We start from the raw sequence: 24,081 nt of genomic DNA, 5'->3' as shown, positions 1-24,081 counted from the left end.
AAGACGAAGAAGAGGAAAAGAAAAGAAAAGAAAAGAAAAGAAAAGAACGACAAAACATTTTAGCATACAATGCTAGCATCTAGCGTTAGGTTTTTTAATTATAAAAAGTTATAAAGACAGTGAATTAACACCAAATACTCGCCTCTTCAGCAGGGGGCAGTGTGTCTCCGATGGCTGTTGTCTTCTGTTCTTCAGTGTGAGAGAAGAAGAAGACGTATTGGACACAAACATGGCGGCGGCTGCTGCCTGTTAGCACGGCGATGTCTGACCGGAAGTTACTGTGAGATTTACCCGTGCTCTCGTGACTCCGCGCGGCCGCCATGACAACACTGAGCGCGGCCACGCGTTCGTGGTTCTCACTTCTGCGGCGAGCGCATGCATACAGCTGCTACAGGTTCCCACCCCTCCGCGCGCCTCACCTGCACGTGCAACTGCTGCCACCTGCCGGAAACACGAGGTCCAGAGCGTTCACGTGTTCTGTGCGAAGTTTAAAGAGCTCGGACGTGTTTTACGGCAGACGGTGGACAGGGGGCGCCACTGAGGAGGATGAGGAGTTAATGGAGGACAGTGAGGTGGAGGAGCTGTTCCAGCAGCAGGTCCCTTCAGGAACCACAGGGGGGCAGCACCGGGTCTTCATCGTCCAGCCTGACGTGAAGTGGGGCCACAGGAAGCAGCACCTGACCACAGGTGTGTCCGTGAAATATCCAGATGATAAAGATAATTTTATTTCACGATTATCGTGAGTAAAATAATTAGAATTATTCAAAATATTATTACGATATTTGTTCAAATCTAAACTGATCAGTCATACACGTCATACAGTTTCATTTTTACATCGTTACGTTGTTTGTATGAACGAAACACCGCGTACAGTGTTGTTATCGACGGTGGCTAGCCTGAGGTACGTTTGCATTTCCGACTTCTCAACTGAACCTCCGATGAGTTCCGATATAAATGGTACAAAGAGTGATTCATGAACCAAAAATAGGCGGAGTCAGTTACTATGGAAACATATAACGTCACTAAGGCTGCGGAAACATTTGACAGAAAGTTGTAATGTTACTAAAAACATTTTTAAAACTTTTACGCACATACAAAAAATGTAAAATGCTTTTTTCGTACTTACATATACATACACATATAATATTTAAATTAGGTTACTTTGACAGAGAGGACAGTTTATGAATTCTTTATAATTGTGTGGGTAGCCGAGCTGATGCTAGCTGAGGCTGTGGGACTGGTCAACACTCTGGACAACTGGAAAGTCGTGGACAAGATGGTCCTGTCCACCAAGACACCAGAGAAGAAGAAGATATTTGGAAAAGGAAATTTCCTGGTTCTCACAGGTGAATGAATGTCCACGTTGTCTTGTCTTTGTTTGTGAAAATGTTGTCTTTACAGAACCTGAACTTAAAACTAAAACCTCATCTGGTTTTACTTCATCAGAGAAAATCAGACAAACGTCAGGAATCACGGCCGTGTTTGTCAACGTGGACCGTTTGTCTCCTCTGTCTGAGGTGAGAGGACACAGATCTGGAGGACGCAGATGTGGACACAGACATGGACACAGACACAGATGTGGACAGACGTGGACATAGACACAGATGTAGATGAGGACACAGACACAGATGTGGACACAGACACAGATGTGGACACAGTTCTGGACACAGACACAGATGTGGACGCAGATACGGACACAGACACAGATGTGGACACAGACACAGATGTGGACACAGTTCTGGACACAGACACAGATGTGGACGCAGATACGGACACAGACACAGATGTGGACACAGACACAGATGTAGATGAAGATGTGGACACAGACACAGATGTGGACACAGTTCTGGACACAGACGCAGATGTGGATACAGACACAGATGTGGACACAGACTCACGGAGGTTTTCCTGAACTAACAGTGTGTTTTTTCTTGCTGTGTTTGTGCAGAGAGAGTTTGAGGACACGTGGGGAGTTAAAGTTTTTGACAGATACTCAGTTGTGCTTCAAATCTTCCGCTGCAACGCCAGAACCAAAGAGGCCAAGTTACAAATCTCACTGGCTGAGATTCCTCTGCTCAGGTAAAGAATCAGTGATTTTAGCTGGTGGGGACACAGGAGCTGCTGCCCCGTGTGGTCACTTTGTGTCACTGAGTTAAATTCAAATGTAGGATTTTCAATGCCATAGTGACAAAATAAGACATTTGAACTTAGTGATGGAGGCAGCAGTGGATCAACAACTTCTGTGTGTGTGTGATGTTAAAATCACTGATTTTCTCTGTGGACTTTGGTGTGGGAGAGTGAGTGGTTTTCAAACTTCACTTTCCTGTTGGAAGAGTTTGTCTGACAGTGAGATAAAGACGTGAACATGTGACATAGATATCAGAGACTTAAACTGACTGATTCTCTATGTCTCACTTTCAGATCTCGTTTGAAAAATGAATTTGCACACATGGATCAACAGGGAGGAGGAGCCAGATACATCGGAGGTTCAGGTACGCACCGCTGCACCTGTGTGAGGTAAAACCACAGTGTTCACACTCGCACACACGTCGTTCGGGAAAACTCAGCCTGTGATTGATCGTCTCAGGTGAGACGCTGTTCGAGGTCCAGCAGCGTCTGCTGAAGGAGCGCGAGACCAAGATTCGCTCTGCGCTGGAGAAACTGCGGAAGAAGAGGCTCCTGCTGCGCTCTCAGCGCAAACGCAGTGAGTTCCCCATTGTCTCTGTGCTAGGATACACAAACTGTGGTGAGTCTCTCACACACACACACACACACACACACACACACACCGGGCTGGTTTATTTATGTCCTTCACTGTCTGCTCAGGAAAAACCACTCTGATCAAAGCACTGACCGGTGACAGCGTCCTCCAGCCCAGAAACCAGCTCTTCGCCACCCTCGATGTCACTGTCCACGCCGGTCAGCTGCCCAGTCACATGACCGTTCTGTACGCGGACACCATCGGCTTCCTGTCACAGCTGCCTCACCAGCTCATCGACTCCTTCTCTGCCACTCTGGAGGATATTAAACACTCTGTATGTACCTGGTGCTTCAGTCCAGAGAAGTTCAGATGTCTTATTTTGTATTATTCGGCTTTTAAAACCTTTGTTCAGATTGACCTCAGTGACACAAAGTGACCACAGGAGGCAGCAGTAGACCAGCAGCTCCTGTGTCCCTGCCAGCTTTAATCACTGATTTTCTCTTTGGACTTTGGTGTGGGAGAGTGAGTGGTTTACAAACTTCAGTGAATTATCCCTTTAACTCAGTGTTGGTCTTGTCTCGTTTGTCCAGGATCTGTTAATCCACGTCAGAGACATCAGTCATCCAGAGACAGAGAATCAGAAGGTGAATGTACTGAATGTTCTGAAGAACCTGGAAATTCCCGACTCCCTGATGAGCTCCATGATAGAAGTTCACAATAAAACCGACCTGCTCAACAAGTACGAACACTTTCTATGTCACTTTACCACAAACATGAGAGAAAACTTAAATTACACAACACGAGTCACGAGGCATCACCAAACATAAACAATATTTACATGATGAAAAACATGTCACTAAGTCTGTTACTGTCACACTGCTAACATAGCATCAGAAAAACACCTTACTAAAGTTAAATCTTGTTACTGTCTGAAAGTTGTCTGTCAGAAAAACACCTTACTAAAGTTAAAACTTGTTACTGTCTGAAAAACATCTTACTAAAGTTAAAACTTGTTACTGTCTGAAAAACATCTTACTAAAGTTAAAATAGTTACTGTCAGAAAAACATCTTACTAAAGTTAAAAATTGTTACTGTCAGGAAAACACCTTACTAAAGTTAAAACTTGTTACTGTCTGAAAAACATCTTACTAAAGTTAAAACGTGTTACTGTCAGAAAAACACCTTACTAAAGTTAAAACTTGTTACTGTCTGAAAAACACCTTACTAAAGTTAAAACTTGTTACTGTCTGAAAAACATCTTACTTAAGTTAAAACTTGTTACTGTCAGAAAAACACCTTACTAAAGTTAAAACTTGTTACTGTCAGAAAAACACCTTACTAAAGTTAAAACTTGTTACTGTCAGAAAAACACCTTACTAAAGTCAAAACTTGTTACTGTGAATTTCTCTGTGAGATGAATAAAGTATCTATCTATCTACTGTCTGAAAAACACCTTATTAAAGTTAAAAATGTCTTGCTGTCTGTCCTGCTGTCAGTTACCAGAGTCCACAGGTGGACACTGTGTGTCTGTCCGTGTCGGCTCTGCTGCAGAGAGGTCTGGACGCGCTGAAGTCGGCGGTGGAAGAGAAGATTGTGCAGTCGACAGGGAAACTGGTGTTAGATGTGAGAGTGGAGCTGAGCTCAGATCAGTTAAGGTGAGAAGAACACCTTTGATCCTGAGATGTTTTGATCATGTGATCACGTGCTGAACGTGTGTGTGTGTGTGTGTTCACTCACAGCTGGTTGTACAGAGAAGCTACAGTTCAGGACGTTAAGGTGAATGCAGAAGACGGCTCCGCCCTCGTGCAGGTCATCATCAGCACGGCTGCGTACGGACGCTACAGGAAACTGTTCACATGACGAGAGACACTGAGGCTTCCACTGAAACAATGACATTAATAAACTGAAAAATATACATAAACATGAGATTCATTCTCCACAGACAGCATTTCAGTGAACACAGCGTCACCATAGAAACACCATCACTTTAGAAACTCATAGGTGTAAGGCCACACCCACTGTGAAGAGTTAAAGTGATGTGTTCATGTAAGTGCTTTAAAAAAAAAAAAAAAACTACTGAATATACTGTACAGAGAATTAAAATATTTAATTTTGTAACAAAACAATGTGAAGAATCATCTGTTTCTCTTTATATTCACATGTTATTTTATATCTTTGTTCATTTAAGGAGCGTCTGTTCATCTCTTCATCACTGTATACTGCTCCCTACAGGTCCAACTACTTATGCTGTGTTTCATTTGAAGTCAGAAAAACACCTTACTAAAGTCAAAAATTGTTACTCGTGTCAGAAAAACACCTTACTAAAGTAAAAAATTGTTACTCGTGTCAGAAAACACCTTAACAAAGTCAGAAATTGACTTTCAGACAAAATTAAATCATTTTTTCTTACTTGCCAAGATTATTTTTTACTTTTTAGGCAAAAAAATACTTTCTAAGTAAGTGTTGCAGACAGACAGACAGACGGACAGACATGTGCAGGGTCTCCAGCAGCTTCAGTGCTTTGTTAAATCTAAATGAATTTGTTGTGCAGGAGTTTGTGGTTGAGAGCGACGACCACAGAGCAGAGAGGAAGAGTTCCTACGAAATCTCCTGCGACGATGTTCAGACTGTGAGGATCAGAACCAGGAAGCTGCTGCTGCAGCCACGTCTGCAGACACGCCCAGTTACTGAGCGTCAGCGTGCGCAGAGTCTGACTGGGCGTGGTGGTGATGTAGTAACGGTCAGCGGTGAGGTTCAGACCAGACACAAAGAAACCGTCTGAAGAAGAAGAAGAAGACGCCAGGAAACACAGTTCATGCAACACAGCAGATCAATGAAGTTACAGGCCACACACTGAATTACAACACTTTACATTTTCATCTCCAGCAGAACGTTAAAGGGACAGTTCAGAGTTTCTGTGTTTTTCTGCAGTGTTGTTGATGCACGGACAAGAATTATGCAAAAAAAATTGCCATGATTATTAGACATTTTTTGTTCTTACAAACTTGATAATTGGTGAAAAGTCACTAAAACATTGTTTTTTTTTCTTTACCTTTATTGTGTATTTAACATTAAGCATTATTTTTATTTAAATTATATTAAGTTCAGTGCAGTATTTAATTTGAGCGAGAGTGTGTATAATTAATTATTAAACTGTGATAATTAATCAGTTAAAGGTAGAAAAAGAAATGTTATAGTATATCTACCATCGACCAAAGTAAAACACACTTCATTAATGACGCAGCAGAGACTCAAGGAAAAACTGAATTTAATCACATAACAAAAGACTCTGTGATTAAAATCTACTTCGGTTTAAGTCTGTGACGTCACATGTTCACGTCTTTATCTCACTGTCAGACAGACTTTTCCAACAGGAACCTGAAGTTTGTAAACCACTCACTCTCCCACACCAAAGCCCATAGACAAAATCAGTGATTTTATCATAACAGCACACAGGAGTTGTTGATCCACTGCTGCCTCCATCACTAAGTTCTAATGTCTTATTTTGTTAATTCGGCTTTTGAAATTTTTCATTTAGACTGAACTCAGTGACACAAAGTGACCACACAAGGCAGCAGAGGACCAGCAGCTCCTGTGTCGCCGCCGGCTAAAATCACTGATTTTCTCTATGGACTTTGGTGTGGGAGAGTGAGATTAAAAGATCATTGATATTAGATAATGTATTATTCTAAACTCCGCCCCTCTTTTAGTGTAAACTCACCTGGACGTCCCACATCTTTCTTCCTGTCCAGGTAGCCGATCACTCCCTGTGCTGTCCTCTGATTGGCCCAGTTGTAGGGGACATCAGGCCACAGCTCCTCGTGTCTCGCGGCGCTGTGGTCATCGTAGCTCAGGATGACCTGGTAACCGGACGCCCACAGACTGCGCAAGGTCAGGACTGATTCCTGTGGGAAACAGGTGACGCGTGTTTTCACTCCGTGGAACAGAAGCAGCAGCTGAGCGGAGACAACACTCACCGTCCGAGGACAGAGTTTAGAGCCAAACAGCTTCTTCAGGGAGTGAATGAAAGACTCGTGGCATCTGTCGTTCATTCCCTCAAAGTGACTGAGGGCGAGGACGACGATCTCTCTGGGATGAGACTCTAACCACGACTCCACTGACAACAGTGTTTCCTGTGAGGGGAAATCATTTACTATTAAACCTGTGAGAAGATCACAAAACTGAGGCCTTTTTATTCTTTTTTAATAAACTCACCAAAACTGTTAAATGAGTGTAAATGACGTGTGTGAAGTACAAGTCACTGGAGGAGTCGTGAGGTTTGTGGGCCACGCGGAGATCGAAGTAACGGATTCCCATGGAGAGCTGCTCCTCGATGCTTTTATCCTGAAGACGACAGTTCACTCTTTTATCACTTTAAAGGGAGGTGACTGTGCTGTGAGCGCCCCCTGCTGCTCAGACACAGAGGCTCACTCACAGGGAAAACAAGCAGAAACTGAAGTTTGTAAACCACTCACTCTCCCACACCAAACCTCATAGAGAAAATCAGTGATTTTAGCTGGCGGCGACACAGGAGCTGCTCGTCCTCTGCTGCCTCGTGTGGTCACTTTGTGTCACTGAAGTCAATCTGAACAAAGGATTTCAAACGCTGAAGTGACAAAACATGACATTCGAACTTGGAGATGGAGGCAGCAGTGGATCTACATCTCCTTTGTGTGTGATGTTAAAATCACTGATTTTCTCTATGGACTTTGGTGTGGGAGAGTGAGTGCTTTACAAACTTCTGTTTCCTGTTGGAAAAGTCTGTCTGAGAGTGAGATAAAGACGTGAACATGTGACGTAGATGTCGACTTAAACTGACGTGGATTTTATTACAGGAGAAAATCCTTTTTCCTGGTGTAAATGTCAACATTCTCACTTGTGATTCAGGAGAATTCATACAGCTGTTCCATATTAACAGAACAGCAGTCATATAAATATGTATATATGTACATATGTCCTTACTTTTTTACATGTTTGTCACACTTAAATGTTTCACATTATCAAACTAATTTAAATATTAGACAAAGATAACCCAAGTTAAAACAAAATGCAGTTTTTAAGTGATGATTTTATTTATTAAGGGAATCATTATCCAAACCTATGTGAAAAAGTAATTGCCCCCTCTTGTAAAATCATACAATCGTAACTGCAGTTTCACATTTTTTCAGGCCTGATTACTGCCAAACCAGTTGACTCAAGAGACGACCTAAATATAAGCTGTCAGACAAAGTCAAGTCGGCCAAAAGATCCCAAAAAAGGAGAACATCATGCCATGATCTAAAGGTTACAAAGACTTTTCTTAAGCTTTGGATCTCCAGTGAACCACAGTGACGGCCATTATTCACAAATGGAGAAAACGTGGAACAGTGGGAAACCTAACCAGGAGCGGCCGGGCTACAAGAATTACCCCAAAGCTCATGTGTGTCATCCAGATCAACATCTGAAGAACTGCAGGACTCATTACCTCAGTTAAGGTTCAAAACCACTGCTGACAAAACAGAACATAAAGGCTCGTCTCACTTTTGCCAAAAAATATCTTGATGAATGGATTTAAAGGAGACATATTATACCCTATTTCTCCAAGTTGAAATAGTTCCCTGGTGTCCTAATGAACATGTCTGTGACATGCTTTGGTCAAAATACCATAAGGATGAAGCACCATAGCAGTTCAATAACCCTGCCAAAACTAAAATCCGAACGCTCAGTTGTGTGCCTGGTCCCTTTATATGCAAATGAGACACAGGCAAACACACACCCACTTCTTCCATGGGGTTTCTGATTTGTCCTTTTTACTGCGCTCACTCAGCTCCTGTTCCCTCCGCTCCATTCGTCTCCCCCTCCCTCCACTAGTTCTCTGACAATATCAACATGGCAGCGTGCGCAGAAAACAGCGAAAGTGCCGTCACAGGAAGAGACGTCTGACATAAGGATCAAGCCGAACACTGCCGAACTGTAAATCAGTTAAAAACGCTTAGGGACAGCACCGCTGATTGCCAGCAGCAAGCTGCATAAACTGCCGCTGTGTGTGACTGTATCAGACTGAGTCTGTGCTCCGGTCATGGAGGACGTACTGAACCAATATTTTTAATTAGGACGTGTCAGAATGGTCAGTTATGAGCTCTATGTGACCTTTTCTTAAAAATGTGTGTGTTTGTACGTCGGTGAAATACGTTCGCTGACTAAATACGGCGACCGCTGGCCGCAGTCTGATGTGAAGTGGTGCGAACACACAAACACACGTTTGCTGACTTTATCCGGCACATTAGCTTCATATATAAAATCCTCTGAGGCTGGAAGTTTGTGTAAAACACTGTGCTCCACTGTGCAGCCACCAACAGCACACTTGTCCCTCCACACTTTGGCGACTGGTAGGGCCTCCAGAGTCCCAAATATAAGTATTAAAATGATTAAAAAGTTGATTTTGCATAATATGTCCCCTTTAAAAAAAAACAAAATGAAGGTTTGGAGTGGCCTAGTCAGTCCGGACTTGAATCCAATTGTGATGCCTTAAAAAGGCGGTTCACGCTCTTCACATATAGTAGGTAGGGTTGGATAGTTTATTTACACTTTATAAATAAAATCACTTAAAAACTGCATTTTGTTTTTACTTGGGTTATCTTTGTCTAACATTTTAATTTTTTTGATCATCTGAAACATGTAAGTGTGACAAACATGCAGAAAAACAAGAAATCAGCCCTGTATATGACTATGTATAAACAGAAGGTGTCGTTGTACCTGTGTAGTCGCCCATTTAAAGATAGTAGGTCTGGTGAAGCAGGAGAAGACTTTGTCCAGGATTCTGAAAGAGTCTGACTCAGACCTGAGCAGCGGAGAGTTGATGTCCAGACAATAACTCATGGCATCATGACTTCCTGTACACAATCACAATATATACAATATGTGCTCTTAATATAACCATCATTTATACAATTACACTTTATATAACCATCATTTATACAATTACACTTTATATAACCATCATTTATACAATTTGGTAGGTAGATGAATGAACGACTGTGACCTTTGCTGGCCCGCCCCTGTTGTAAGTTCACTCTGGTTTGTTCTTGTCTTCTGTAACACGTTTTTCTCTCACTGCTGGTTTTACACAGATTGCAGATAACCTGTTTGTCTAGTACATATGTAAAGCTGACACGTGTATTTACCTGGTGGTAAAATGAGCCGCTGTTGTTGCTGCTGCGCCGATAGTCGCGTAACTACGGTACTGACTCCACTGAGCGAGCCGAAGGTCCTTAAAGATACATAACACTGTTTACGTATATGTTTGAGTCTTAAGTAAGGTTTTAAAGGTTAATTACATGGCATTTATGTTTATATTGACGCTGACTTTAATCACTGAATTTCACCCATTTATACTGTAAGGTTTTTGAGTGGTAGGTAATTCTGCTCAAATGACCTGCACGATGTTTGATTTTAAACAATATAATAAAAATTATTTTTAAAAAAAATCAACAATCATCTGACATCTCCAGCTGAAGTGAAATATATTATATTAAGACAAAACAAGACATGGAACCATGTAAAAATGTCCCATCGTGATCAGAATAAATGTGACTCAATATTATTGCGATAAAAAATCATGTTATAATACATATTTTTTTTAGATTCTTCAACTTAAATATAAGTGGTCTGAAACATCGCAGGTACACGTTTTTTTTTAGGGAAAAAAAATCATTTATTCAGACAATATTAAGGAAAGTTTCAGCAACCCCTTGTAGCAAAAAAATAATAAAAATAATAATCACACAAACTTAATGTTGTAACCCTAACCCTGAAGGAGAATGTGTGGCCATCAGTTCATGACCTTAAGCTGAAGTCCACCTCTGAATGGATTTTAAAAAACAATCACAAGAACTTTATGTTGTAATTCGCTCCTATAGACGTGAAATATTAATGCTTTTCTTCCATTCACAATTATGACAACAAAATAAATTAACCATGATTAACTTATTGCAAGTGATTTTTTATCACGCTAAACGATAATATCGTATATTGTCTCATCGTGAGCAGCTAAAACCACAGAGAAAAGGAGAGAAAAAAAAACAGTATATGTATCTTTAAGGACCTTCGGATCGTTTAGTACCATAATTACGCTAAAAAAGTGGCGCAGCATGAATCCAACTGCGGCTTTTTTTTTTACTGCGGTACAAAAGAAGGAAAAAAGAGAAAGTTTTCAGTGGAAAAGAATGAAGAGACAAGATGAAAACATCAATAATAAAATAAAAGCTGCGCAGATAACGAGGAATAAAAGCATCGTAACACCTGGTTTTACCTGGTTTACCTGGTAAAGTCAGTTGTGTGAGTTCAGTGTCCCACAACTGCTGCGGCAGCTGAGACATCCAGTCCCGAAGATCCATCAGAACCAGACCTCATCCAGACCTTATTCAGACCTGCAGGAGTGTCACACAGCCGATCATCACCTGATCAGGATCGATCAGGATCGATGAGAGTCACGCGCGCACCCACACACACACACACACACACACACACAGTCCCTCCTCCGTGGAGGAAACAGGAAGAAAATCCTGATTCTTGTAAAGTTTCACTGAAACTGATCTGAAAAAAAAAAAACATTTTTAAATAATACACTTGTGAGTTTATCTTTGACGTCATTCACACACTGATTTACCACAAGATTAAACAAATACATTATTTACGCTGTCCGGCTGCTGTGACGTGAACAAGAGAGGCGGGGCTAAACACTTTTTTCTGACTCAACAAAGAAAACTTTTTTTTACATTTTATTACCACGAACACACACACACAAACACATAGACACAAAAACACATAGACACAAAAACACACACACAAACAAACCCCAAAACACACAAACACAAACAGACACACACAGACACACGCGCACACACACACACACACGCAAACAAACACAAAAACACAAACAGACACACACAAACACAAAAACACACACACACACACACACACATACACACACAAACACCCATACATACATTTGTGTAAAAGACAAATAGAAGAGTTTGTGCTCCTGGTGGACTGTGATGGTACTACAGGAACCAGTGGTTAAAATCCGGTGTTTTGAGTGTCTGTCTCTCAGTGAATGTGAATAAAGTGAGACGATGAGATTAAGAAAAAAAATGTTTATTCTCTACAGGCACAGTGGTGCAGCATCCTTTCAAAATAAAGGCCCGCGTTAAAGTAGAACAGTCACGTTTGTCTTCATGCAAATGAACGTCATGCTTATTTTACACGCATATTCCAACAAACACAGGTCATGTGACACAGTTGAACGACTTCCTGAACGTTGTTGTTGTTATTTACATCACAGTCGTGTGCTTGTTGTTTACATTGTTTGTGCTTCAAATCTAAAAGTCTAGAAAGCCTACGTTGACATTACATGAGTCGGCTCTTTATTGCTTTAGTCAGCAGAAAAAAAAGGGACCGCTGACTCATGAAAAGTGAAACAATAAAAGCTTCTAAAGATTTTCATTTTAAAAGTGCATTAATATTAAATATGAAGAATTCAAGTATTTTTATCAAAATAAGCTCATGTTTGTGTGTTTGTTTCATGCTGTGATTCACACTTTTAAAATCATTTTTTAAAATGATCAACCAGTCTGTGACATTTAGTGACATCTAGTGGTGAAGGTGCAACCTGCAGCAAACTGTATACCTTTAGCTTTATGCTCAACATCAAAGTGGATATGACAAACTATGGTGGCCTAAAGGAGACAAAACCACAAATAAAAAAGTCAAACTATGGTGGTCTAAAGGAGAAAAAACAAAAAGTAAAAAAGTCAAACTATGGTGGTCTAAAGGAGAAAAAACAACAAATAAAAAAGTCAAACTATGGTGGTCTAAAGGAGAAAAAACAACAAATAAAAAAGTCAAAGTATGGTGGTGTAAAGGAGAAAAAACAACAAATAAAAAAGTCAAACTATGGTGGTCTAAAGGAGACAAAACAATAAACAAAAAGGTCAAACTATGGTGGTCTAAAGGAGACAAAACAACAAACAAAAAAGTCAAACTATGGCGGTCTAAAGGAGACAAAACAACAAACAAAAATGTCCAACTATGGTGGCTTGAAGGGGACAAAACAACAAACAAAAAAGTCAAACTATGGTGGCTTGCAAAGCGGATGCACCACCATATGCACCACCATAGCTCCTCCTGTCCACTAGTCCGGGCACATCCGGTTGCGTACATTCAACCACAGAAGAAGAAGAAGAACTTCTCTTTTTGTAGCTGCTGAGATGCAGAGCATCCATCGTGCCAGACGGGGAGCTGCGTATCTGAGAGCTGACGTGCTAATTACGTCACTACCAGGTACCTGGCCAATCACAGGACAGTGGGAAAGCTCTCGTTGGCTGGCCAATCACAACACAGTCTGCGTTCTGGGGGTGTGATTTTGGTCTGAAACTTATATATTAAAGATATATTTCGATCGGCTCGTTTGTAGCGACTAGGAGGATTTTAACCATGAAAACAAGTTAATATATGTAAGTAGACCTCCATAACCAACATATATGTGCTATACAAGCATTCAATGTCACCTTTAAAAGTTAAAAGTCGGATTCTCTTTGTCAGCTGTGTCCTCTGAAGGAGGCGGAGCCTGAATTTTTAGCACAAAAACTAAAAAACACAACAGTTATTAACTTTGAGGGGAAAATAATGAAATGATAATTGTTATAATATAATATTACATTTCTGTCTCTAAATCTCACAGACTGGACCTTAAAAGCTTGGTGAAAAGTCACAGGGACATTTTCAGCAGTTTCTCGTTCAGTGCGATGACCGTCGGTGCAAAGTTGCTCTCTGAGATAAAGTCTCCTGCGATGATGTTGAGCGAGTAGTCTCTGGCGCCGGGGGTTTGACCTTTGACCCATGAGAGCAGCGTGGGATTGGTGGACATCACCAGGTCCTTCAGAGTCTCTGTGGGGTGAGTGCAGATGTACTTCAGGTCCTCGGTCAAATTAATCCCTGTGACGAAGAATCCTCCTGAAACACACAATAATACACAGAATTCACCTTTAATGACGGCTGCTGGTCTTCTGCTGCCTCGTGTGGTCACCAGGTATCACTGATGTTTATCTAAATGAAGTCTTTCAAAAGCGTGATTTTCTCCATGGGCTTTGGTGTGGGAGAGTGAGTGCTTTACAAACGTCAGTTTCCTGTTGGTACCTGATACAAACACACTTAAAAAAAAGCCTGAACTTTCCCTTTAATGAATCCGGTGTCGCATGCAGTGAGTGGTTCATGACATCACCTGGTCGGCCATGTTGCTTCCTGAGCTCGAACTCCTCGATCAGAGCCTCAGCTCGGCATTTATTTGCCCACCAGTAAGGGATGTGAGGCCACAGGTCACCATGGCAACCGGCCAGGTTGTGTTCATAGGAGACGATCACTTGGTATCCGAGAGACCACAAGTTTCGAAGAGTTAACACTTCCTGAAATCAACAGTTTCACACGGTGTGTTATTTAAAGGGACAGTGCAGGTTATCTGTACTGTCCCTTTAAGAGCAGACGTGGGATTTTTTTTAAATTTGCTTACAAAAATTAAATGCAATAACAAAAACCTATTTCAGTATAGTTTTTATAAAGTGACAATGAACCAATGTGGTATTTTATAATTTCTTTATATTTTTCTGAGTTCCTATAGATTTCTACTGAATCTTCACTCATACGTTTATTTTTACTACAATTAAATGTCATTTTTCTTCTATTTATGTGTGTACAAAATATTCATTTGCGTTAATAAAAGACATATGTTTACTATCATGTAAATGTGTTTATAGTTCAGGTCAGTGTGGATGAATATTCATTCATAAGATTAAAATGTAAAGATATTTTCTGTATAAAAAGCTGGAGGATTTTCATCCATGTGTGGGCATTCTTTAGTCATGTGACAGTGGTTTGTATGAATGTGGTGAAATGTTTTTATTTATAGTTCAGGTCAAATGTCTGAGTCTGTGTGAGGAAAGACTTGCAGCAGATTATTTAGTGCAGAGCAAAGAAAAGAGCTGATGACTTAAGAATGTTATCAGTCAGCAGGGGGAGGGAGGGGAGGGGGAAGAGCAGGAGGCGGAGTCAAGGTACCGTCTTAGGACAGAGTTTGCAGGTAAACACGTTGCGTATGGTCTTCAGCAGCATCATGTGCAGATCTGGGCTCAGACACAGGAAATGGCTGAAGGAGAGGATGAGCAGCTCTTTAGGATGAAGATCCAACCACTGTCTGATGTCTGTCAGGACACTCTGTGAGAAGACAACACACAAGAGACACTCACTGTCTGTCTGTCAGGACACTCTGTGAGAAGACAACACACAAGAGACACTCACTGTCTGTCTGTCAGGACACTCTGTGAGAAGACAACACACAAGAGACACTCACTGTCTGTCTGTCAGGACACTCTGTGAGAAGACAACACACAAGAGACACTCACTGTCTGTCTGTCAGGACACTCTGTGAGAAGACAACACACAAGAGACACTCACTGTCTGTCTGTCAGGACACTCTGTGAGAAGACAACACACAAGAGACACTCACTGTCTGTCTGTCAGGACACTCTGTGAGAAGACAACACACAAGAGACACTCACTGTCTGTCTGTCAGGACACTCTGTGAGAAGACAACACACAAGAGACACTCACTGTCTGTCTGTCAGGACACTCTGTGAGAAGACAACACACAAGAGACACTCACTGTCTGTCTGTCTGTCTGTCTGTCAGGACACTCTGTGAGAAGACAACACACAAGAGACACTCACTGTCTGTCTGTCAGGACACTCTGTGAGAAGACAACACACAAGAGACACTCACTGTCTGTCTGTCAGGACACTCTGTGAGAAGACAACACACAAGAGACACTCACTGTCTGTCTGTCTGTCTGTCTGTCAGAACACTCTGTGAGAAGACAACACACAAGAGACACTCACTGTCTGTCTGTCAGGACACTCTGTGAGAAGACAACACACAAGAGACACTCACTGTCTGTCTGTCTGTCTGTCTGTCAGGACACTCTGTGAGAAGACAACACACAAGAGACACTCACTGTCTGTCTGTCAGGACACTCTGTGAGAAGACAACACACAAGAGACACTCACTGTCTGTCTGTCAGGACACTCTGTGAGAAGACAACACACAAGAGACACTCACTGTCTGTCTGTCTGTCTGTCTGTCAGGACACTCTGTGAGAAGACAACACACAAGAGACACTCACTGTCTGTCTGTCTGTCTGTCTGTCTGTCAGGACACTCTGTGAGAAGACAACACACACGAGACACTCACTGTCTGTCTGTCTGTCTGTCTGTCAGGACACTCTGTGAGAAGACAACACACAAGAGACACTCACTGTCTGTCTGTCTGTCTGTCTGTCTGTCTGTCAGGACACTCCGTGAGAAGACAACACACAAGAGACACTCACTGTCTGTCTGTCTGTCTGTCTGTCAGGACACTCTGCGAGAAGACAACACACAGAGACACTGTCTGTCTGTCTGTCATGACACTCTGTGAGAAGACAACACACAAGAGACACTCACTGTCTGTCTGTCTGTCTGTCTGTCAGGACACTCTGTGAGAAGACAACACACAAGAGACACTCACTGTCTGTCTGTCTGTTTGTCTGTCAGGACACTCTGTGAGAAGACAACACACAAGACACTGTCTGTCTGTCTGTCAGGACACTCTGTGAGAAGACAACACACAAGAGACACTCACTGTCTGTCTGTCAGGACACTCTGTGAGAAGACAACACACAAGAGACACTCACTGTCTGTCTGTCTGTCTGTCTGTCAGGACACTCTGTGAGAAGACAACACACAAGAGACACTGTCTGTCTGTCTGTCAGGACACTCTGTGAGAAGACAACACACAAGAGACACTCACTGTCTGTCTGTCTGTCTGTCAGGACACTCTGTGAGAAGACAACACACAAGAGACACTCACTGTCTGTCTGTCTGTTTGTCTGTCAGGACACTCTGTGAGAAGACAACACACAAGACACTGTCTGTCTGTCTGTCAGGACACTCTGTGAGAAGACAACACACAAGAGACACTCACTGTCTGTCTGTCTGTCAGGACACTCTGTGAGAAGACAACACACAAGAGACACTCACTGTCTGTCTGTCTGTCTGTCTGTCTGTCAGGACACTCTGTGAGAAGACAACACACAGAGACACTGTCTATCTGTCTGTCAGGACACTCTGTGAGAAGACAACACACAAGAGACACTCACTGTCTGTCTGTCTGTCTGTCTGTCTGTCTGTCAGGACACTCTGTGAGAAGACAACACACAAGAGACACTCACTGTCTGTCTGTCTGTTTGTCTGTCAGGACACTCTGTGAGAAGACAACACACAAGACACTGTCTGTCTGTCTGTCAGGACACTCTGTGAGAAGACAACACACAAGAGACACTCACTGTCTGTCTGTCTGTCTGTCTGTCTGTCTGTCTGTCTGTCTGTCTGTCTGTCTGTCAGGACACTCAGTGAGAAGACAACACACAAGAGACACTCACTGTCTGTCTGTCTGTCTGTCAGGACACTCTGTGAGAAGACAACACACAAGACACTCACTGTCTGTCTGTCTGTCTGTCTGTCTGTCAGGACACTCAGTGAGAAGACAACACACAAGAGACACTCACTGTCTGTCTGTCAGGACACTCTGTGAGAAGACAACACACAAGAGACACTCACTGTCTGTCTGTCTGTCTGTCTGTCTGTCAAGACACTCGTGAGAAGACAGCACACAAGAGACACTCACTGTCTGTCTATCTGTCTGTCTGTCTGTCAGGACACTCTGAGAAGACAACACACGAGAGACACTCACTGTCTGTCTGTCTGTCTGTCAGGACACTCTGTGAGAAGACAACACACAAGAGACACTCACTGTCTGTCTGTCTGTCTGTCTGTCTGGACACTCTGTGAGAAGACAACACACAAGACACTCACTGTCTGTCTGTCTGATGTCTGTCAGGACACTCTGTGAGATGACAACACACAAGAGACACTCACTGTCTGTCTGTCTGTCTGTCTGTCCGATGTCTGTCAGGACACTCTGTGAGAAGACAACACACAAGAGACACTCACTGTCTGTCTGTCTGTCTGTCTGTCAGGACACTCTGTGAGAATACAACACACAAGAGACACTCACTGTCTGTCTGTCTGTCTGTCTGTCAGGACACTCTGTGAGAAGACAACACACAAGAGACACTCACTGTCTGTCTGTCTGTCTGTCTGATGTCTGTCAGGACACTCTGTGAGAAGACAACTCACTGTCTGTCTGTCTGATATCTGTCAGGATATACATATATGTATCAATATATGTATATATATATATATATATATTTACACACATGTATAGTGAGTCTGTACCTGAACAGTGAGTGTGGTGTAAACACCGTGGTAGAAGTACAGGTCAGTGGAGCTGTCGTTGGGTCTGTGAGCGATTCTCAGGTCACAGTATCTGACCCCACAGTCCAGCTGCTGCTTTATGGACACATCCTGCAACACACACACACACACACGCACACACACGCACACACACGCACACACACGCACACACACACAATATCTTAAAATTTTATTTTTGGAGATTTATCTCACTGTTAGACAGACTTATCCTTGTGTAAACTGAAGTTTGTAAATAACTCACTCTCCCACACCAAAGCCCATGGAGAAAATCAGTGATTTTAACATCACTGATTTTCTCCATGAGGTCTGGTGTGGGAGAGTTATTGGTTTACAAACTTCAGTTTCCTGTTGGAAAAGTCTGTCTAACAGTGAGATAAAGATGTGAACATGTTCTTAAAGACTTAAAGTGACATAGATTTTATTACAATTAACAATCAGCTGTTGCAGTGTTGTTGTTGTTGTCGTTTACCTGTGTCACCGCCCACTTGTAAACAAAGGGACGAATGATGGGCTTCATGTATTTGTCGAGCTTCTGCAGCAGGTCAGGTTGAGTGAGGTCGACAGGTGATCGGTCATTCATGTCCAGACAGTAAGTGATGGCATTGTGACTCCCTGACACACACACACAAACGCACACACACGTATTTGAGGAGATATTTTAGATTTAAGTGCAGTCTGAAGAGGGTCGTTGGAGATTTTTCATGGGAGACTAAATATTCCCAAATTTTTAGTAAATATTTCTGTGCATATGTTTGAAAGAAGAGTTTTCAGTGAAAGCTATATATATATATATATATATATATATATATATATATATATATATAAAAAGTAAACACTAGTCTAAGGTAAGAATGATCATTTTGTAAAAAACATATTATATTTTCTTTAACGGGCAAATAAAACAAAGATCAATAAATCAAATCAAATGAATTAATACTAATGATATTGAGTGTATTTGCTTATGAACGAGCTGAACTGAGTGTGCAGAACGTTTCAGTGTTTGCAACGTCAGAGCAGATCAATCCCACTCACAGCAGTAAGACAACATTAAAGCTTCCATTAAAGGATTTTTATGACCAGCAGAGACGAGGAAGATCCTGTCACAACTACCATGAAAATCAAATGGATTTTATTCACAATGCAAATATGTCTAATTAATGGATGTATTCATTTTGTGTCGTGGCTGTTTTCTCTGTTTTCTTAGAATTTAAACCACAAACACAAAACTCGAGATTCAATATACTGTATGATTTTATCACAAAAAAGCACTAACAATAAGGTCATCCAGGTGAAATTTCCATGATTTGAAAATCCTTTTAAGTGTGGTTACATGAGGAAGTGACTGAGCTGAACTGTTAGACAGACCTTTCCAACCAGTTTGTAGACCACTCACTCTCCCACACCAAAGTCCATAGAGAAAATCAGAGATTTTAGCTGGTGGGGACACAGGAGCTGCTGGTCTGCTGCTGCCTCGTGTGGTCACTTTGTGTCACGAAGTTTAAACTTAGTGATGGAAGCAGCAGTGGATCAACAACTCCTGTGTGCTGTGATGTTAAATTCACTGATCTTCTCTATGGTCTTTGGTGTAGGAGAGTTGAGTGGTTTACAAACTTTCCTGTTTTTACTTGTACAACCACACTTCAGAAAAGCTGAACTGACTCTTTAAACAGCAGGACTGGTGCAGGTAGACTGATCACTCACTCACCTGGAATGGCCAGGTGATAAATGGGCGTGTCCCACAGAGCAGGTGGCAGGTGAGTCATCCAGCTGTCCATGGGCAGGTCACTGAAGTGTGACATCATCACTGACGACATTCTGAGCTCTGCATGAAGTCACGGAATAGACCTTTAATAAAGTCACGGAATAGACCTTTAATGTCACTGCGTCATGTTCTCGTCTCCTCACCTGGACTCAGGTTTACCTTTTCTCATTTTTCATTTACAGTTTTCAGAAAATAATTTTTTTAAGTTTTACGATTTTCTGAAAGCCTTTCTGAATTTTACTTTATGATTATCCGAAAACATATCCAAATTTTACTTTACGATTATCGAAAAAGCCTTTCTGGATTTTACATTACAATTATCATAAAGCCTATCCGAATTTTACTTTATGATTATCGGAAAGCTTTTTCTTATTTTACTTTACGATTATCAGAAAGTCTTTCCAGATTTTACTTTACAATTATTGGAAAGCTTTTCCAGTATTTACTTTACGATTATTGGAAAGCTTTTCCTGGTGTTAGTTTACGATTACCGGAAAGCTTTTCCTGGTGTTAGTTTACGATTATCGGAAAGCTTTTCGAGATTTTACTTTACGATTATCGGAAAGCTTTTCGAGAATTTACTTTACAATTACCTGAAAGATTTCCAGATTTTACTTTACGATTATCCACAAACTTTTCCAGATGTGACTTTGTGATTATCGGAAAACGTTTCCAGATTGTACTTTACAATTACCGGAAAGCTTTTCCAGATTTTACCTTACGATTATTGGAAAGCTTTTCCAGATTTTACTTTACGATTATCAGAAAGCTTTCACTTTACGATTATCAGAAAGCTTTTCCTGATTTTACTTTACGATTATTGGAAAGCTTTTCTAAATTTTACTTTACGATTATCAGAAAGCTTTTCCAGATTTCACTTTATGATTATCAGAAAGCTTTTCCTGATGTTACTTTACGATTATCAGAAAGCTTTTCCAGATGTTACTTTACGATTATCTGAAAGCTTTTTCAGATTTAACTTTACCATTACCGGAAAGCTGTTCCTGATGTTACTTTACAATTATCAGAACGTCTTTCCTGATTTGACTTTACGATTATCAGTAAGCTTTTCCAGATTTTACTTTACGATTATCTGAAAGCTTTTCCAGAATTTACTTTACATTTATCTGAAAGCTTTTCCATAATTTACTTTACGATTATCGGAAAACCTTTACAGATTTTACATCACGATTATGAGAAAACGTTTTCCTGATTTTACTTTACGATTGTCGTACATGTATGTACCTGTATATGTACATGTATGTACCTGTATATGTACTGTACATGTATATGTACCTGTATATGTACTGTACATGTATATGTACATGTACATGTATATATGTATATATACATATGAACATAGACCATATGAACAAGAACATAGAACTAATACATGTTAAACTTGAACCTAAAACCACGCCCTCTGCTGCTAACGTGTGTGAGGTGTCGTCCTGTGACGTCACACTTACCTGATCACAGAGCCCGCTGTTTCTTGCAGTCACCAGAGAAACCGGAGTGTGTGTGTCTGTGTGTGTGTGTGTGTGTGTGTGTGCATGTGTGCGCAGCAGCAGCAGCAGCAGCAGTTTCATGTCAGAGCTGCAGACCCGCAGACAGCGCCACAGTGCGGCCGCATCGTTACCTCTCCTCCTACTGTGACAGTGATCATGGGACCATGTGATCAGATCATGTTGGATGATGATCCTCATCGATCAGGTGATCATGTGATCAGTGAGCCGCTGTTTGTAGCAGCTGCTGCTGCAGAGTGTGATGGTGACGAGCATAGGGCGGTACCAGCGCCACAGCGCCCCCTGCTGCTGACTCCTCCCACTGCAGGCGAACTCTTAAAGGGACAGTTCAGACTACATGTGCTGTGACTATGATCACATAACTCTGGTGTTTTTATTCTTTTATTTTTGATAATTCTACCTTATTAATACTGTTTGTGTCATATTCTTTTATTTATCAATTAAAAATCTTTCAGTCACTTTAGTTGTGTTTTCTGTCTTAAAAAAATAGATATATTGTTTTGATTTGAACACTATTGATAACTTTAATTATTTGAAAAATTATATATATAATGTTATTTTAAGACACAAATCAGCACAAATATATCATTTTGTCTGTCATTAACAGCTTTGTAGATTTAAAAGTGTAAAATAAGTGATATAATATTCTGTAAATACTTCATAAAAGTGATATTAAATCATGACTTAACGTCAACTTTCACTGAATCATACATTGTTTTTTGGACTAAAAGTGACTTTTTCTCCAGAGAGAAATCGATCAATGATCGATTATAGATGATTAAAGATCGATGATCGAGTTAGTTGTTGTTCAGGTTCTTTAGTCGATCATTACATCCTGAAACAGCAAACGAGACAAACTGATCCACAGACTTTACACAAGACACGTTAGACATGTGATCAATCATTATCATATTTTTATATCATGTTTTTATTCTGTCTCAACACTTAAAACAAAATGATATATTAGTGACACATGAAGTAAATATCTCGTTATTAGGACTTTTCATTGTCCTCACAATTATGAAGTTTTAAAAATGAAAAACAGTCTAAGTTCAGTAGTAATTCTGATATAGTTTCTCATTATTATGACTTTATATCTCATAATTATAAGATGAAAAGTCATAATTATGATTGTATACCTCCTAATAATGGCTTAGCATCTTAAAATGATCTCAAATATATAAACATAAATAGAATGTGCTGAACAGAAGCTGTTCACTGGTGGGTTTGATTAACTCTGCTGCCCCCTAGCGTTCATATGAAGTCATGGTTTTAGTTGACAAACAAATGTAATGTTAATGTTTGATGGTAAAACATCAGTCACATGTTTGTGTTTCACAGGATTTACATCGTAATTCTAATATCTGATGAAGACGAACAAACACAACATCGACTTTTCACCTGACGAGTCGGCCGACTGAAGCACGTTCATCGTCTCCTAGAGTTTGCATCAAATCTGTTTGTCGTCAGCAAATAGTCATGAAGTCGTGTGTTTAAAAGCTATATGTCACAGCCGTGGACACGTAAACATTCATCCAAATGCTAACATCTTACCATCCCTCCAAACGCAACAAAGATCTTCTCACCTGAAGAAATTCTTTAGTCAACAGTTAAGAGTAGTCGACCTTTGATTTAAAATATTCTTGCAAGGAAAGGAACGTGGCTTGGCTGACCTTTGATGTTATTAGATAAAAGACACCGTGGACACTTTGATGTCTATGATAGTTAGGATTGGGAGATCCATCCATCATCTACTGCTCTATCCTCTACAGGAGGGTCATGGGGTCACACCATGGACAGTTCACCAGTCCATCACAGGACCACACACACAAACAAACATTAACTCTCACACCTGCGGTCAATTTAGAGTGACTGATTGACCTGATTCCCATATTGCATGTTTTTGGACTGTGGGAGGAAGCCTGAGAAAAGCCACACACACACACACAGGGAGAACATGCAAACTCCACACAGAAAGACCCTTGTTCCAACCGGGACTCAAACCTGGGTTTTCCTGCTGCAAAGGCAAGAGCGCTAACCACTACACCACCGCGTGGCCCAGAAACAGGAGACATGTACTGGCAAATATCTCAGTTTTGTAGGTTGAAGCTGTTCTAGGTTGTGTAAAAAGGTTTTTTATGTTACGTTCGGTTAGCTCGTCAGTCACGACCTGGAACATCAAGGGAATATTTCTGTGTCTTTGATCCTGAAGAAGCTTGGATACACGTGGACAGAAATGCAACTTGGATGTATGGCAAGTGGAAATAAACGTGCAAACTCTTCACATGACTCTTTGTTGCCCTGGTGATTGAGGAAGCTGCCTACAGCTGCCACGGCAACAAGTGTTTACCGTTAAAAAAAATCATTCAGTCGTTCCAAGTTCAAATATTTCAACTCTTGTAAAAGAAAAACTAAAAGGAGGTAAAAGACGTTCAGTGACATCACATGGATTTGTGCAAGTAAAGCCTAAAACGCTCCATCAATCACAGCTGTGGTTTGAACAGTTTTGTGCTCGGTGTAAACGCCATGATAGAAATGATGACGTGTTCGCATTCACACCAGTTTTTGAACTGGATCACAAAATGAACCAGCTACACAACGTCCTGATGTTTCATGAACGTTTTAACATGTTCTAAAAATATTAGTTTGTAAATGTCACATTTTACCATTAACCCTGCTAGCTAGCAAGTA

The 24,081-nt window shown here is 41.0% G+C and overlaps 3 protein-coding genes across 6 annotated transcripts; 1 reads left to right on the top strand and 2 right to left on the bottom strand.

Annotated features, from left to right (window-relative positions):
* Window positions 1-34: 34 nt before the first annotated feature.
* Window positions 35-4,805, top strand: gtpbp6 (GTP binding protein 6 (putative)). Its single transcript, XM_058639318.1, has 10 exons — window positions 35-687; window positions 1,209-1,346; window positions 1,447-1,517; window positions 1,949-2,079; window positions 2,422-2,492; window positions 2,588-2,746; window positions 2,827-3,035; window positions 3,292-3,440; window positions 4,198-4,356; window positions 4,441-4,805. Exons 1-10 carry the CDS (start codon window positions 321-323, stop codon window positions 4,559-4,561), a joined length of 1,575 nt encoding a protein of 524 aa, XP_058495301.1. The 5' UTR covers window positions 35-320; the 3' UTR covers window positions 4,562-4,805.
* On the bottom strand, window positions 4,794-11,207 carry si:dkey-66a8.7 (PI-PLC X domain-containing protein 1). Of its 2 annotated transcripts, none has more exons than XM_058639322.1 (6): window positions 10,992-11,207; window positions 9,437-9,573; window positions 6,917-7,045; window positions 6,679-6,834; window positions 6,423-6,606; window positions 4,794-5,479 (listed from the first exon to the last, which is right to left on the bottom strand). In XM_058639322.1, exons 1-6 carry the CDS (start codon window positions 11,074-11,076, stop codon window positions 5,232-5,234), a joined length of 939 nt encoding a protein of 312 aa, XP_058495305.1. In that variant the 5' UTR covers window positions 11,077-11,207; the 3' UTR covers window positions 4,794-5,231. The 2 variants fall into 2 exon arrangements, with proteins under 2 accessions (XP_058495305.1, XP_058495307.1); XM_058639324.1 differs by having other exon boundaries at window positions 11,001-11,207.
* A 613-nt stretch (window positions 11,208-11,820) lies between these two features.
* plcxd1 (phosphatidylinositol-specific phospholipase C, X domain containing 1) lies at window positions 11,821-23,310 on the bottom strand. Of its 3 annotated transcripts, none has more exons than XM_058639321.1 (7): window positions 21,334-23,310; window positions 19,808-19,947; window positions 18,572-18,714; window positions 18,064-18,192; window positions 14,792-14,947; window positions 13,962-14,142; window positions 11,821-13,693 (listed from the first exon to the last, which is right to left on the bottom strand). In XM_058639321.1, exons 2-7 carry the CDS (start codon window positions 19,914-19,916, stop codon window positions 13,449-13,451), a joined length of 963 nt encoding a protein of 320 aa, XP_058495304.1. In that variant the 5' UTR covers window positions 19,917-19,947; window positions 21,334-23,310; the 3' UTR covers window positions 11,821-13,448. The 3 variants fall into 3 exon arrangements, with proteins under 3 accessions (XP_058495304.1, XP_058495303.1, XP_058495302.1); XM_058639320.1 differs by having other exon boundaries at window positions 19,808-19,924; XM_058639319.1 differs by having other exon boundaries at window positions 19,808-19,924; window positions 22,792-23,310.
* Window positions 23,311-24,081: the final 771 nt, after the last annotated feature.

This window comes from Solea solea, chromosome 9, assembly GCF_958295425.1.
Source record: "Solea solea chromosome 9, fSolSol10.1, whole genome shotgun sequence".
Classification (NCBI taxonomy): domain Eukaryota; kingdom Metazoa; phylum Chordata; class Actinopteri; order Pleuronectiformes; family Soleidae; genus Solea; species Solea solea.
The sequence above is the reverse complement of the archived record's forward strand: the minus strand, read 5'-3'. Positions and strand labels throughout refer to the sequence as shown.